Here is a 13,347-nt window from a genome sequence, read left to right on the forward strand (position 1 = left end):
AGCCTCCCAAGTAGCTGGGATTACAGGAACCCACTACCATGCCCAGCTAATTTATATATATATGTATTTTTTTTTTTTTTTAGTAGAGACGGGGTTTCACCATCTTGGCCAGGCTGGTTTTGAAATCCTGACCTCTTGATCCACTTGCCTTAGCCTCCCAAGAATTGGGATTATAGGCATGAGCCACCTCGCCCAGCCCTGATAACATTTTTTAAAAAACAACCAAACTTTGCTTCCCTGTGATGCACCTGTTGGTCCAAGGGGGCTTTCTACTGTTATCATGTGTGATACCCTGAATATTTGAAAAAAAATGACATCGAGTTTTCTCTTCCCTCACCAAGTTCAGGGACTTCGCTCCTGACAATGTGGTTTTCAGACCCTTTGACCTTGTATCACGGCTGAGGGAGATGTGGCCTCTGGGGGAAACTGGAAGACGGGCACACATTCTGGCCTCCACCTTCCAAATAACTTGAATTTGTCAGTTTTCCTCTTGAAACATGGTGCTCAGAATGAAGCCAGCATCCTCCAGAGAGAGAATGTGATTGCCGCAGGTTACACCATCCTCTTGCCTTTTGCCACAGTGAACTAAGATCCTGCACCATATTTTTTCATCGCTTCATCACAATAATGCTTAATATTGAGTTTATTGTAAACTAAAACCTTCAGGTGTTTTGTTTTGTTTTCCCCCAAAGAAACCCCAGAAAGTGGCTTATCAGGTTTTTGGGAGTTGAGACTTCTATATATTTAGTACCCACTCCTGTGCTTGACGAAGACCTGCACATCTAGAGCACACGTGGTCTGTGATACCAGCTGCAGTGGGTGGAATGGTGGCCCCCGGAAGATACGTCCATGTATGTTCATGTCCTAACCCCCAGAACTTTGTGGATATGCCCTTATTTGGAAAAAGGGTCTTTGCATATGTAATTAAGTTAAAGCTCTCAAGGTGAGATTATCCTTGATTATCCAGATGGGCCCTAAATCCATCAAGTGTTCTTAGAGAAGACAGATGGGCCAAGAGAGGGCCATGGAAAGACAGAGGTGGAGACTGGGTGCTGCGGCCACCAGAGGCTGGCAGAGCAGGGGCTTGGAGGGGGCACAGCCCTGTCCACATCTTGCTTCCAAATGTCTGGCCTCCAGAATGTGATAGAATAAATTTCAATTTTTTTAAGCCACCAAATTTGGGATAATTTCTTATGGCAGCCCTTCAAAACTAATACAACAGTTTGATGAACAAATTTAGAAAATTATTATCCTATGAGGTCAAAAGAAAGAAATGAATTGAATCCTTTTGTTAATTCAGTTGCCAAAGTAAAAGTTTAGATAAGTCAAATTACACACAATTGAATAATTTCTTACTATTCAGCTTATAATAAGTAATAATTTCTTACTATTCAACTTATTTCTTATTAGGCAGCAGGCCAGTCTTAAAGCCAACATACTTGTCTGGTGACCTGTCCTCAGTTCTAACTCTCTGCTGATGACTTTCAAGGGTCTCCTGCAACCTAATGAGCACAAAAAATAAACCCAGGCTTTTTTCTTGTTGGTGCATAAGAAGACCTAAAGAACATAACTTCCATGCATGGGCAGGGTAAGACTCAAAAATGGGTATAATTTGTTGTGATAGTAAAGCTACTTATGGACATCTATTGCTTTTTTTGTTCTGAGTGTCAGTAATTTACATGGTGACATGATAGGAAGAAGCATTGTGACACAGGGAAATAAAATGCACTGAGGTGTGTGAGTTTAGGGTTCACGGGGTCCCTTCTGGTCTAAGATCTCTGTCTCTCTCTTTCTCCGGCCCTTCCTAATTTTTATTCCTCCCTTCCATTTTATTTTTTTAAATTTTTTGAGATGGATTGTTGCTCTGTTGCCCAGGCCGAAGTGCAGTGGCGTGATCTCAGATCACTGCAATTGCCACCTCCCGGGTTCAAGCGATTCTCTTGCCTCAGCCTCCAGAGTAGCTGGGACTACAGGCATGCGCCACCACACCCAGCTAATTTTTGTATTTTTAGTAGAGACTGGATTTTGTCATTTTGGCCAGGCTGGTCTCCAACTTCTAACCTCAGGTGATCCACCTGCTTTGGCTTCCCAAAGTGCTGGGATTTACAGGCATGAGCCACCACACCCAGCCCCTTTCATTTATTTATCTGTCCATCCATCACCATTCATACATCTATCCCATCCAATTATCTGTTCATTTACCCATCATCCATCCATTCACAACCATCCACCCATCTGTTCATCCACTGTCCATCCATCCATCCACCCATCTGTATATCCAATTACCCGTTTATCCATTCATCATTCACCCATTTGTCCACCAATCCAACCATCTGTACCCATCCATCCATCTATTCACTCATCCATCCATCCATCCATCCATCCATCCCACACCCATCCATCCATCTGTTCATTCATTGTCCATCTATCCATCCATCTGTATATCCAAACACCTGTTTATCCATTCATCATTCATCCATCATTAGTCCACCCATCCAACCATCTGCACCCATCCATCCTCCATCCATCCACCCATCCAACCATCTGCACCCATCCATCCTCCATCCATCCACCCATCCAACCATCTGCACCCATCCATCCTCCATCCATCCATCCAACCATCTGTTCACTCATCCATCCATCCCACATAATTTAGTCAGCGCCTAGGTACAGAAATATTTTAGATATATTGCAGGCCTAAAAATTTTTTAAAAATAAAATTCTGATAAGGGTTTTTAAATAATATTCTGGTATTTCTCAATTTCCTGAAGATTAAAAAAATTATAAAACAGCTGCTTATGATTTTGTAGATAGACCAAAAAATTATATTCAAAGAGGCTGCTTAAGAAGACTGACTTCCCAAACCTTTCTTAAGCCTTTAGTTCTGTGACTCTGAATAGGGCAACCCCCACTTGGCTGCACCCTCAGAAAATGGAGAGGTTCTTCCCCACTAAGTGAATTCCACGCTCTGTAAGCACCAAAGCTTCAATACTAATCATCTGGTCTCCAGCAGCTCAGCCACCCTCCTCACTAGATCCTTTCTTTTCTATTTTTCCTTCTAATCTGCAGTGAGTTGGAAGCCTGACAGCTAAGCTTGTAAAGGTTTGTATGTTAAATAAGTGCAAACTATATTTTGAGAAAAGAAGTAAGGAGACTGAGGAACAATAGCTTCAGTCTAAGGGCTTGGAGAGAAGAAGGTGAAATGATGTCATACAGCAGAGTTCTGTATTCATGAAGGTGGACACAGGTGTTCTGTGCGCTTCTCCAAAGTGTGGAATCGTGGGTTTTCACAAGTGTATGTCAGTGTTCAGGGAAGGGCTCTCCTGCCTCAAAAGGAGACAATTCCATAAGCATTTCTAGGTGGCCCAAAGCAAAGACAAGCAAAAGCAAGAGGTACAAAGGGGACAAAAGAGAAAGAAAGCATAAGGCAAGGTAACAAAGAGAAAGCAGGGCAGTGAAAATGGGGGAAGGAGGAGAAAGAAGGCATTCAAGTGAGAATCAGTGTAAGAGACAGAATGAGCTCAGCACTTTCCTGCTTTTGAGACTAGCATGTCTTCTTTGGTTGTGAGTAAGTCACCATCCATGTAATCACTGTGGGCAGGAAGCCTACGTGTGGAGCTTCCTCCCAGGAAATCACATGGGCTGTCTAGCAGCACTCGGTACAATGATTCAATTAACCGAGCCAGGAAAGCCAGTATGTCAGCATTTCTTCCCACAAAGCAAAATTTACCTGTAGACTATTCCTTTGGAATGAAGGAACTGCAGACCAAGAATTATTTCAGCAGCATAAAACCTAGGGGAAAGAGAACCAAGGCTCAACGTGAATGTAGTCACAGAACAAAATCCCCAAACCCAGGCTGACCTTTTATGACATGCTTTGTGTGGCTAAATGGCGTCCACACATAAATCTTTAATCCTAACAAAGAAGATGTTGTCCATTCAGTCTACATATAAGAAAGTGGAGGCTCAGACACCTCCAGACTCAGCACTAACGGCATAAAACAGAGCTGACTTCTGAAGTGAGTCCTGACTGTATCTGGTACTTGTTCTTATATTTTAAACAACAGTGCTCACATTGTCAACTTTTTGTTTTTGCTAATAAAACATACAGAAATTAATAGTACAGGCCAGGTACAGTGGCTGTAATCCTACCACTTTGGGAGGCACAGGTAGGTGGATCACTTGAGGTCAGGAGTTCGAGACCAGCCTGGCCAACATGGTGAAACCCCATATATACAAAAATTAGCAGGGCATGGTGGCAGGTGCCTGTAGCCCCAGCTACTTGGGAGGCTGAGGCTTGATAACCATTTGAACCTGGGAGGCAGAGACTAGTGAGCTGAGATCACACCACTGCACTCCAGCCAGGGTGATAGAGACTCTGACACCCCCTCCAAAGAAAAAGTAATAGTATAGATAATAGGCAAATAATTTTCCCCTCTATTTTAAACTCTGCTTGGCACCCATAGACCTGTATGCACCATTTTAAATAGAAGTGGCTGGTTTATTTTTGTACTGAGAACCTTTAGCCTGGGAAACACTTACAGCCCCAGAGGTGGAAAAAAGGATGTTAGCAGATTCAAGATGATAAGTTACTCTTTATCTTCAACGGTGAGAAGCTTAAAGAGAATCAGTTTACACGATCACTGGTGGGATTAGGTTGGACATGAGAGAGAGCTTCCTGGAAGGGAAGTTTGCTGGATCTTGTGGAAGAATGCAAACTTCTCCTTCCTGGGAGGCATTTAGGACAGGCTGGATAGCATGGGTCCGAGCTGGCTGGAGATGACAGTGGACTAAGTGAATCCTTTTCAGCATGAAAAATGCCCGATTATTTCTCTGCTACAAAAATCCAGTAAAATTACCTTTGGGTGCACTGCTGAGGCTTCCCAGAGGCAGTGAGCTCAGCAGAGTGCTACCCACTAGATGTGACAAAGAGCCATTCCAGCCAGGGTTTTTATAGGAGCTGGCAGGCCACATCCATTTCTCAACCCACTTCAACCTAAACCACTCAAAGTGTTCATGCAGATGGGAGGGAGGGATTATTGAGCATTGAGCAAATGGAGCTAGCCCACCCTCATCATCTTCCAAGGAGCCCAGAGGCAGAGCTTTCCTTTGCTTGCATGTCTCAGGGAGCAGGAAGTAGGACCCAAGGGGAACAGCATGGGCAGGAGGGCAGTCAGTGCTGTGGCCTCAGGTGCAATAAAATTCTCTCTGGGTGCCTTGCTGACGTTTCCCAGAGGCCATGAGCTCAGCAGAGTGCTACCCACTAGATGTGACAAAGAGCCATTCCAGCCAGGGTTTTTACAGGAGAAAAATTTTACATTTTTCATGCTGGAAAGGATTCACCTAGTCCACTGTCATCTCCAGTCAGCTCGGACCCATCCTGTCCTAAGTGCCTTCCAGGTAGACACAGCCACCAGGTACACACCGCCTGCCCATCTCCGTGTGTCTCAGGCTGCCTGGCACTAGGAAGGTGAAGCTTTATTCTCAGAGTAAGTGCCTCTTCCGCTTCCTAAAGCCTAATGCCTCCACATCAGGCTTTCCATGAGGGCTCAGCTGCAAGCTCCACCCCTGGGGACCGCCCTTGAGGGCTGTGGTCCATTTTCACTGCTTCCTTTCCAAAGGGCACATATTTGCTTCTGTGCTTAGTTAGAAGCCTAATGAATTGGGATGGTTCCCTAAGAAACTAGGCTGGGTATGGTGGCTCACATCTGTAATCCCAGGACTTTGGGAGGCTGAGGCTGACAGATCATGAGATCAGGATTTCAAGACCAGACTGGCCAAGATGGTGAAACCCTGTCTCTAATAAAAATACAAAAATTAGCTGGGTGTGGTGGCAGGCATCTGTAATCCCGGCTACTCGGGAGGCTGAGGCAGGAGAATCGCTTGAACCCAGGAGGCAGAGGTTGTAGGGAGCCGAAATTGTGCACTGCACTCCAGTCTGGACAACAGAGTATTTTTCAGTTTCTGGTGAGTATTTCTCAATTTCCTGAAGATTAAAAAACTAATATAAAACAGCTTCTTAATCTATGATTTTGTAGATAGACCAAAAAATTATATTCTAAGAGGCTGCGTAAGAAGACTGACTTCCTAAACTTCCACTAAGCCTTTAGTTCTGTGCCTTCCAAAGTGCTAGCATTACAGACATGAGCACAGGTGGAGTGCCTGGCGTATACTCCACCTCAAAACAAATCAAATCAAAACAAAGTAGTTAGTTTCAAATCACGGAGAAATGAAACCAAACTAACATGAATTTTGGTTTTACAACCTGGGAAAACTGTTGCCTTGCTTGATGTATTCTCCAGGGTTTACCTGGCCCTGGAAGTTAGGCAAGCCAAGTGGCAAAGAAGAAAAAAGAAATCATGTGGGAACTGACAAGAACAATGGAAAACGCCCAAACCCTTAAAGGCTCTTACGTGGCTCTGGAAAGATCGAACTTGTGGCAGCTTTGGATGTGGTACATTAAGTCCCCTCCATTGAGGTACTCCATCACAAAAAAGAGGTTTTCCTGTGGGAAAACAAAACAATTCCAACATTCATTCATTCATCAACTCACTCTGAGACAGAGTCTCACTCTGTCTCCCCAGCTGGAGTTCTGTGGCTCGATCTTGGCTCACTGCAACCTCTGCCTCCCAACTTCAAGCGATTCTGTCCCCTCAGCCTCCCTAGTAGCTGGGACAACAGGAGTTCACCACCATGCCCAGCTAATTTTTGTATTTTTAGCAGAGAAAGGGTTTCTCCATGTTGGCCAGGCTGGTCTCCAACTCCTGACCTCAGGTGAATGGTCCACCTCGGCCTCCCAAAGTGCTGGGATTATAGGCTTGAGCCACTGTACCCAGCCACAATTCCAACTTTTAGCTCCTTAGAGAAAATACAAGGAGGACTCCTTTTTAAATGGATTAGATCATTTCAGGGGAACCCATTCTGTCATGAAATCACTTAGAAGACCATCAAAAGCACTTAGTCAATCTATAGTTTTGGTCCACAGGTAGCCTGGGGAGTCTAGGTGGGATGCTGTGTGTTACAACCGGCAGAAGAGCTGGGCGCAAGGGAGAGTCCAGTGGGAGTCCATCCTGCCGGCCAGACGGTGATGCCAGGCGCTTAGCACGTGCTGATCACATGCTATGGAAACTGACAGTGTGCATGGTAATAAGGAGAATATGTCTTGGTCTCTGACTCCCAGAGCGGATCTTGAAAACACCCATCCATTCAACACTCAGTAATTAACTGCTGAGCATGTTCTCTGGACATGGCATGGTGGGGATGGGCACGTCAGTCATTCCTGCCTGGAGCTTGCAATCAAGTTTAGCCTTATTTTTCTCCAGTCCTGTCTTAAGTCATGGCAGAAGCGAGCCACAGTTTATGACAGAGTTCTTCTGGCAGAAGACACGATGCATGTTAGTGGAGCTGGAGCCCATGAGTGACCACAGTCAGAAGCAGGGCTGGGTGGTCTTCAGGCTGTGGTGGGCGTGTCAGAGGCAGCCAGGATTGTAACCAGCCTCAGCTCCTCAATAAGGTGAGACAATTTTTTTTTTCAAATAAACATATTCATAACACTTTAGAGCAACCTGATTTTTAAAGGGTTGTTATGCATCACAGAATAAGTAATCCATAAAGAACTCTGGTGTGTTTGGGCATGAATTTGCACCTGGAAGGTTTCTTAATAGAATTAACCTTTAAATTTTGATGTGAACCTAACCGAGACCATGGGGCATAGGAGGCAATGGTAGCAACATGGTTCTGGTCTGACAGTGACACTCCTTTCCTGGCTGTGACAGAATGGGGAAACCAAGTATTGTGGTGATTATCTCTGATTTACTAATTCCATATATCTTTTCTTTTCTTTTTCTTTTTTTTTTTTGAGACAAAGTCTCACTCTGCCACCAGGCTGGAGTGCAGTGTTGCAATCTCGGCTCACTGCAACCTCCACCTCCTGGGTTCAAGCAATTCCCCTGCCTCAGCCTCCTGAATAGCTAGAGCTACAGGCATGCACCACCACATCTGGCTATTTTTTTTTTTTTGTATTTTAGTAGAGATGGGGTTTCACCATGTTGGTCAGGATGGTCTCGATCTCTGGATCTTGTGATCTACCTGCTTTGGCCTCCCAAAGTGCTGGGGTTAAGGGCGTGAGCCACCGTGCCCAAACTCATCTCACACATCTTTAACTGGAGCCCACCTTTTTCTCTCCAAGGCCCAAATTCTCAGCTGACATAAAGCATGACTTAACACTGAGATTTCAAACCCCATTTGAGTTATCACTGGCCTCACCTGCACACACCCTGCGTTCTCATGCTACCCTCTTGCTGTTGTCAGCAGCATATGAAGAGCTCCTGTCCTAACCTCACATTTTTGCTCAAAGCTATAATGACCCCATCCAAGCCACTAGAATCTTCTCCTAAGTACTCCGGAGTGGGAAGGATGTGAAAGTGGAACAGCAGAACCATTTCTAACAGTGTTTGAGTAACGGTTTCTTCTGAGTGTTTGGATGGTTACAAATTCCTAGACAGGCTGGCATTTCAGAATTTAACACCGTCGACTTAGACTTGGACAAAGTGGTGGCAGGGGACTGGAGGCAAACGTTCAGCCCCACTCCCATGAATTCCACACACCTTCCCACCTGTTCTCAGGTCCAAATCAGAGGCCACACTAGTGGTGAGCACGGGGGGCTTGAATCGCCATTCAAGTCTAAGAGCTCACAGGGCACAGGCAGTGTTTACTACCATGGGGGTGACAGGCAGACTACACTGCTAGTGATTATTAATTAAACAGCAATGGAGATTGATAGCATGTTGGATGCCCCACATTTAATCCTCCCAAGAGAGCTGCAGGCTCCACAATAAATCTATCAAAAATCTGTTCTGGTTCTCATCTTTATATTACGCCAGCAGCATGGGAAAATCACACTGACTGCTTTTTGCCCTTTGTGATGGCATTTTGCATCAGTTTAACCCTCTGGTTTGGATGAATGCCTAGTCACATGTGAGCTTCTTGAAGGGGAGCAGGGGCAGGCCACAGCTGGAAGTCCAGCTTGGGTGATCCAGCCTGGAGGACCTGCTAACTCTTTAGAGGAGGCTCCTGTTTGGAAAGCCTGGGAGTCAACTCATTGATGGCATCTTGGGCCCACTGTGGGTCACAGAGATGGCTCTGTGATAAAATGAGCACAAATGTATACACATACAAACCATACAGTCCTAAGGTTTGAATTTTGAGGATCATGTTTTGAGGGATGGATAATCCTTTTAAAAGCTGAATCCAAAATCCCATCATAAAAGGTAAATACAAATACAATGGGCTTGAACTTTCATAAACAGCTGGAGAAGGACAGCTCAGAGTTGCAAGCGACCCCCAGCTGACTTGAACCTCTGCAGAACCACAAGCAAAAAGAAGCGTCTGGCTGCTGGAAACACTGCGGACTGGCTTAGGTAGAACCAAAACAAGAAGAATGAGACTCAGAGTAATCACAAAGAATGTGGGCTTCATCCTTACCCAGCCCTGGGTTCAAATCTCCTCTATTTATAACTCTGGAGACATGACTTAACCTCTCCTGAAGCTCATCTTATTTGTGAAATGGAGTAATAATACTCTTACCTCCTAGGGTTTCTGTGGGTATTCAACAAGATAGTGTGTGTGTGGAAGCTCTGCATTGGCCCTCAGCAGGCCATTAATAACCGAAGGCAGCTGTCCTTCTAGGAAACAATTTAAAAGCCAGGAAAGACAAAACCAAAACCAAACCAAAAACCAGCAAATACTTCCCAGAAGAAGAAATGAACGGTTCTCGGGCCAATGGCTCTTGAAAGAAACAAGAAAACAGAATTAGATTCTCTCCTGGGCTGCCCTTTAGATTCTGGCCACCTGCTGAGACAGAATATAAAGCAGGCTGGAGAAAGAGAAGGGGTGGGGGGAGACAGAGAGAGAGAGAGAGAGAACAAGAGAGGTGGTGGAGAGAGAGGGAGGGAGAGAGTGTAGCCTGTGTTGGGTTAATTTTAAATGGCACATACTAGTCTAGACCTCACGTGTTTATGGCGGGTAATACATTAACCTACATTAACCAATGCAAATGATTCTTTCTGGTGGGTGAGAATTGAAGCTGTGATGGATATGGGGATGGGACATGCCAAACGCATCCCAGTCTTGGAGACTGTCAACAATTCCTGGCACAGCATCTGTCAAATGGAAATTCTAGTCTGTGAGAAATGAGACTGTCACTAATCAGCTGTGTGATCAGGTAAATCCCACCATCCCAGGTTTCCTCCTCTGAAAAACCCTGTACCTGAGATCTTCGGCTACATTCTCCTTTACTACCCTAAATACGCCCAAGCTACATCGTACTCTGCATGTTTTTTTTCCTCCTTTTTCTGGAGGAGTGGGAAATAAAATTAATAAACTGTGACTATTAAACACATTACATCAATACCCACGTGGTGCTTCCCAGGTAAAAAAGTAAACATTGGTGAGAGAGAGGATGCTATATTGCAAAATTCTAAGGGTGACTGTTGTCCAGAAATAATGCATATTTGAAGAATCACTGGAGAACAGAGATGAGCCTCTCTTTGAATCTTCCTCTAGGGAGGTAGTAAATACGGCCAGGCTCATGACAGCCAACCATGAGCACCCCCCAGAAGGTGACAGAACAAAGGTCACAGGGCTTCCTCACTGGTCCTGCTTGCAGAGACAGGCTATGGGTGGGAGGCAAATCCCTGTGTCTCCACAGGTGTTTAAGGTCCCAAGGGTTTTGGAAGGCTTAAACATTTGAACTGATTCCATTGTAGGGTAAAGGCTGAAAGCAGAATGGGTGAGAATGGAATTGACTCAGGATTGTTTTGAGTAGACATCAGGGTGGCAGAAGAACTGCTTTTTTATTGGTCTTTGTATTTTGTTTTTCTTTTTTTTTTTTTTTGAGATGGAGTCTCGCTTGCAGTGGTGCGATCTCAGCTCACTGCAGCCTCCATCTCCTGGGTTCAAGTGATTCTTATGCCTTAGCCTCCAGAGTAGCTGGGATTACAGGCACCTGCCACCACGCCGGCTAATTTTTGTATTTTTAATAGAGACAGAGTTTCACAGTGTTGGCCAGGCTGATCTGGAACTACTGACCTCAAGTAATCCACCTGCCTTAGCCTCCCAAAGTGCTGGGATTACAGGCGTGAGCTCCCACACCCAGCCTGTATTTTATTTCTGAAACCTGCATCTCATTCTCTTAGAAAGCAAGCAAGTCCACTGGAGAAGGGAATTATCTCTGATTCCGGAAAAAAACAAAACAAGGAGAAGAACTTGATGATCTCTGGGGTTCTCGCCTCAGCCCAAACATTGCATGAATTTTTTCACTTTATTTAGGTGGCAAAAACATAGCATTTTGTCAAGTGGTTCCTTAGAAAAGTACATTTTTTATATCTTTTTTAAGGTGGAGTCTCGCTCTGTTGCCCAGGCTGGAGTGCAGTGGCATGATCTCAGCTCACTGCAACCTCTGCCTCCTGGGTTCAAGCAATTCTTGTGCCTCAATCTCCTGAGTAGCTGGGATTACAGGCATGCACCACCAAGCTCAGCTAATTTTTGTATTTTTAGTAGAGACAGGGTTTTTCCATGTTGGCCAGACTGGTCTTGAACTCCTGACCTCAGGTGATCCACCCACCTTGGCCTCCCAAAGTGCTGTGATTACAGGCATGAGCCACCGCGTCTGGTAAGAAAAGTGAATTTTATAACAGGCAGGCTGCCTTACACCACCAGGCCCGGCAGGAGGAAACAGGCTAAGGTCCTTGGAACTTCTGTCTGTGTCAAGTCAGCCAACTGACTGGTAAAGTGAGCATTCCCAGAAGGGTTCCTCCCAGCACAGTTCGCAGGGTCAGGAGGGCTCCGAGTCCTCCATGGGTTTGATGAATGAGACAAAGACACCGAGCATGTCCATCTGTCAATGAAGTCAGTTTCAGCTGGGGTTGGACAGTTACATCAGTCAGGGCCACTGGAAGAAGCGATTCATTGAATAGCTCTGAAGTGCCCCAGGTAACAAGAGACGATTTGAGGGGCCATTCAATAGTATGTATTTATTTATCCACTTTCCAGATTACAAATATACCCATGGTGTGATGAGGCTCTGGATGGCAGGCCATGAAAATTAGAGAGTCACTGTTACGTACAGCTTTGCTGTGATTTCCAGACAACAGAAGGCAATAAACAATGTTGACATTCTGTAGATAGGTGGGTAATCAAAGCTTTATGACTCTTTTATGTTTGTGTTATTGATGCTTTAAAAAAATGGAATTTAAGTTGGGTGCAGAGGTGCATGCCTGTAATCTCAGCTACTCATGAAGCTGTGGCAGGACGATTACTTGAGCCTAGGAGTTCAAAGCCAGCCTGGGTAACAGAGTGAGACCCTGTCTTTAAAAAAAAACAAAAACAAGATCAAAGTGATAGATTTAACAAAATCAGTTGTATAATTTTCATAGGACTGCATTTGCATACATGAATATCATTTGGAGGAGTTAAAGGTCCTAGAGCTGTCAAAATATATCACCATTTAAAACATAATTCTTTAGAGGGAGGCACAGGACATTTTGTGAATATTCTAGAATTAGTAAAAGGTGAATTATAAAAGTGGCCTCAAAAGTTTTTTAATACAACCTAGCTTCTACACTGCTTTCTTCTTACACTGATTACATTTTTCAAATAAGAGAATGGAAAGTGTTTGGTCGTGCTGACTATTCAACACAGCTAGTCAAATATTGAGTAAATAAGGAAATGACTGCCAAATGTGCATGTATTATAGGATGAATGACAGGTTTATAGCATTAAAGAAATTAACTAATGACTTTTATCAAAATAATAACAGCTAATTTTGTAAATGCACTGAGAACTTGGCAAATATCATGCAAATAAGGTCAGGAATACAGAATCTCTCTCCAGAAAAATAAGATGGGAAAGAAGGAAAGGAATAATTATAGTCATTTTTTCGAGAGATCTTTTTTCTCCAAAGGCTAGTAAACCAACGTAATAACTTTTACATAAGAGAATATTTGCAATCACTGCAAAATAAGTAAAATTAAGATCAAAGTATTTATAACAACACATCTAAGTTTCCCATCACAACTTTTAAAGTATCATATGCTAAGCACAGACTGGCAAATTGGATAAAAAGCCAAAACCCATCTCACATGCAAGGATACACAAAGGCTCAAAATAAAGGGATGGAGGAAGATTTACCAAGCAAACAGAGAGCAAAAAAAAGCAGGAGTTGCAATTCTCGTCTCTGATAAATTAGACTTTAAAGCAACAAAGATCAAAAGAGACAAAGAAGGACATTACATAATGGTAAAAGGATCAATGCAACAAGAAGAGCTAACGATCCTAAATATATACGCA

At 44.0% G+C, this 13,347-nt stretch overlaps 1 protein-coding gene across 6 annotated transcripts in view; it reads right to left on the bottom strand.

The window, feature by feature from the left end:
• PRKCQ (protein kinase C theta) overlaps window positions 1–13,347 on the bottom strand; it is a 143,316-nt gene that overhangs the window by 27,895 nt on the left and 102,074 nt on the right. For all 6 annotated transcript variants that reach the window (XM_017513198.2, XM_017513195.2, XM_017513197.2 and 3 more), the window contains exons 13-14: window positions 6,414–6,505; window positions 3,731–3,793 (exon numbers count right to left, since the gene is read on the bottom strand). In XM_017513198.2, coding sequence (XP_017368687.1) covers window positions 3,731–3,793; window positions 6,414–6,505 — 155 coding nt within the window. The remainder of the gene's footprint in view (window positions 1–3,730; window positions 3,794–6,413; window positions 6,506–13,347) is intronic.

This window comes from Cebus imitator, unplaced genomic scaffold (genome assembly GCF_001604975.1).
Source record: "Cebus imitator isolate Cc_AM_T3 unplaced genomic scaffold, Cebus_imitator-1.0 Scaffold487, whole genome shotgun sequence".
NCBI classification, from domain to species: Eukaryota; Metazoa; Chordata; class Mammalia; order Primates; family Cebidae; genus Cebus; species Cebus imitator.